This window comes from Fukomys damarensis, unplaced genomic scaffold, assembly GCF_012274545.1.
Source record: "Fukomys damarensis isolate Sample0158 unplaced genomic scaffold, DMR_v1.0_HiC HiC_scaffold_36, whole genome shotgun sequence".
NCBI classification, from domain to species: domain Eukaryota; kingdom Metazoa; phylum Chordata; class Mammalia; order Rodentia; family Bathyergidae; genus Fukomys; species Fukomys damarensis.
In genome coordinates, this window is record NW_022900948.1 from 46597377 (window position 1) to 46600221 (window position 2845).

The 2845-nt window shown below is 57.9% G+C and overlaps 1 protein-coding gene across 2 annotated transcripts in view; it reads left to right on the top strand.

The window, feature by feature from the left end:
• The window catches only part of Gtf3c5 (general transcription factor IIIC subunit 5), an 11508-nt gene that overhangs the window by 715 nt on the left and 7948 nt on the right, over positions 1 to 2845 (top strand). The window contains exons 1-3 of one of the 2 annotated variants that reach the window (XM_010627423.2): positions 12 to 209; positions 420 to 639; positions 805 to 1003. In XM_010627423.2, the coding sequence (XP_010625725.1) occupies positions 546 to 639; positions 805 to 1003 (293 nt within the window). In that variant the 5' untranslated portion in view covers positions 12 to 209; positions 420 to 545. Of the gene's footprint in view, positions 1 to 11; positions 210 to 409; positions 640 to 804; positions 1004 to 2845 lie in introns of those variants that run through there. The other variant, XM_033758962.1, reaches the window with a different exon arrangement.

The following is a 2845-nucleotide window of genomic DNA, read 5'->3' on the forward strand; positions in this document are numbered from 1 at the left end:
GGGGCTTTGCCCCTGCCAGGCGTCCGCTGGGGCTGAGTCCTCGCACGGTTAGCTGAGCCGCCTCGTCCTCGCCGCCAGGGCACAGTGAGATTAAAAACTGGAGTCAACCGGGCGTGATGGCTCAGCCCTGTAGCCCACCACTCCCAAGGGCTTGCAGGTTGGAGCGCAGTCTGGTCATTGCAGCAATTTAGCGAGGTCCTGTCTCAGAGGTATAAATAAAATAAGGGCTGAGGACGTTCCTAAGTGCGAAGTCCCTGGGTTCACTCTCCAGTAACCCGAAAGGGGAAAACACAAAAATAAAACCAAAAGAACCCGTGGACTTCGTTGTTACCAGCTTTCATGGGCTTTGCCCGGAGAGGAGCAGGCGCTTGCTGGCTGCGTTGCTCACTGCTTCCCTGTCCCCCTCGGCCCTGCTGCAGATCTACACAGACCCCACCAAGAGGCTGGAGCTGTACTTCCGGCCCAAGGACCTGTACTGCCACCCGGTGTGTGCCAACCGCTTCAGTACCAGCAGCCTGCTGCTGCGGATTAGGAAGAAGACCAGAATGCAGAGAGGGGCGCGTGAGGCCGAGCCCCAGCCCCGGGTCACGTTCGACCTGGAGATCCTGGGCATCATCTCCACCATTTTTAAATTCCAGGGTAACCAAAATCTCCCGTGGGGTCAGGGTCTTCCTGGGCCTGCTGTGGATTCTGTTCACACCTTCAGCACCTCCCCAGAGGATGTGGGCGTCAGTGTGGCGGGGGCCAGTTGCTGGGCCAGTGTCCCTCTTGCGGCGTCCTCCACTCGTCCACTTCTCTGTCCAGGAATGTCTGACTTCCAGTACCTGGCCATCCACACGGAAGCAGGCGGCAGGCACACGTCCATGTACGACAAAGTGTTCATGCTCAAGCCCGAGAAGGAGAGTTTCTTCCATCAGGAGCTGCCGCTCTACATCCCCCCGCCTATCTTCTCCCGTCTGGACGCCCCGGTGGACTACTACTACCGACCAGAGACTCAGCACCGGTGAGGACCTGCCCCCGACCCCGCCCCTGCCACGGTGCTGGCCTCAGCCGGGCTGCAGCCGGAGTCCTGGGTCCGTGGCTTGCGGGGATTGGCGCACCTGTTCCCGGCCTTGTTCGCTGTCTCATACTGGCTGCAGTGGTTCCTCAACTGTTGTGAGGAAAGGGCACGGCCGAGCATGGGGCAAGGCCTTGATAAGCCAGGCCCCGCAAAGTGCAGAGAACTAAGCTGTGGGCCTCGAGGGTTCCTGCCGAGCGGAGGTCTCTTTGGTTTATTCCCCTGGTCCTTACTGCCAGGCCACCCTCTCCACCCAAGAAATGCTGTGTGTGCATATCCACTGGACCCAGCCCTTTGCCACCTGCTCTGCCCCCTCAGCCTCACTGTTCTGCCCAGGCAGGCGTCTTTGGCTTCCGTCCTTCCCTACCAGGCTTGCCCGCAGAAACTCCACCGTTTGCCCACCGATCACAGTTCCCGGCTTGGGTCCGCCCAGCCCCCACCTACCTGATGTCACCCCTCTAGCTGGCTGTGACTCCCTGGATCTTGTCCACTGTGTCCCGTCCCCTCCTCAGGACAGGCACTGGGTGTCTCTGGAATCTGTGGTGGGCTTCTACCATGCGAGGGGGAAAGCCATATGGTGACTCACAGGCACTGAGCACACACCCCTGGCGAGACCCCCTGGATTCGGGTGAAGGGCGCCCTGATGTAATTAGAGGCCGGCGTGGAGAGGCAGGCCTGGGCCTGGGCAAATGCCGGCTTTTCCCTGGAGCCCAGCCACCTGTTGACACGAAGGAATAGGATTTCCCATGTAGAAAAGCCGGGACTGAGTAGTGTGGACAAAAATGAGGAAAAAGACTTCGAAAATACCCAGCCCGAGAGTATTAAGTTCACCAGCGCCCCTCACTTGTGTGGCTGCCCTGGGCATTGTGGGCTTGGGCGGCATCCAGGCCCCACATTTCCTGCGTGGAAGCAGAGCCTTGGGTTCTTGCGCCACATGGGCAGCATCAAGCTCTGTCACACGAGCTCCTTGGCCTTCACACATGGCTCGGTGCCACCCTGTCCTTAGTTTTGTGTGCTTTCTTTTTTATTTAAAATTTGTGTGTGTGTGTGTGTGTGTGTGTGTGTGTGTGTGTGTTTTTGAGACAGGGTCTCCCTATGTAGTTGAGACTGACCTAGAACTCACTATGTAGCCCAGGCTGGTCTCAAACTCACAGTGATTCTCCTGCCTCAGCCTCCCCCGTGCTGGGATTATAGGTGTGCGCCTTCACTCCCGGCTCTGTGTTTTCTTTTTTAAAACCAGACATAAAACAGTTTTTGCTTCTTTTTTTGGTCCTGGGGATCGAACTCAGGACCTTGCATTTTCAAGGCAGGCAAAGTGCCACTGAGCTAAATCCCTGGCCCTCAGTTTTTAAAACATCTTATTTTATTGTGAGTTCTCCAAAGATCTCAGTTTGGCCTGCTCTGTTCTCTGCTGTAACCTCGGTGCCCAGAGCACAGCCTGGCCTGGAACTCTTGGGCCTGGTGGAGAAAGCTTTTAGGTAGCAAGGTCTGTGCCAACAGAGAAGCGGGCAGAGAGGACACCCTGAAGCACAGCCAATAGGCGGTGGTGGTCCTTAGCTGTGTTCCTTGGAAATATGGGCTCTGTACACTTATGCGGCTCAGTCCGGGTGCCCTTGCATGGAGAGTGCATGTGCTGGGGCAGACTCAGGAGCCCGATGTCTGGGCCGCATGGCAGTCAGCTCCATTCTGGGCCAGGCGGGAAGCAGGACTGAGCACGAGCAAATGGTAGGTCCCCTGGAGAGGTGGGTGGGGTGGGTGGGGGGGCGGAGGGGCTCAGGGAGCCCTGCA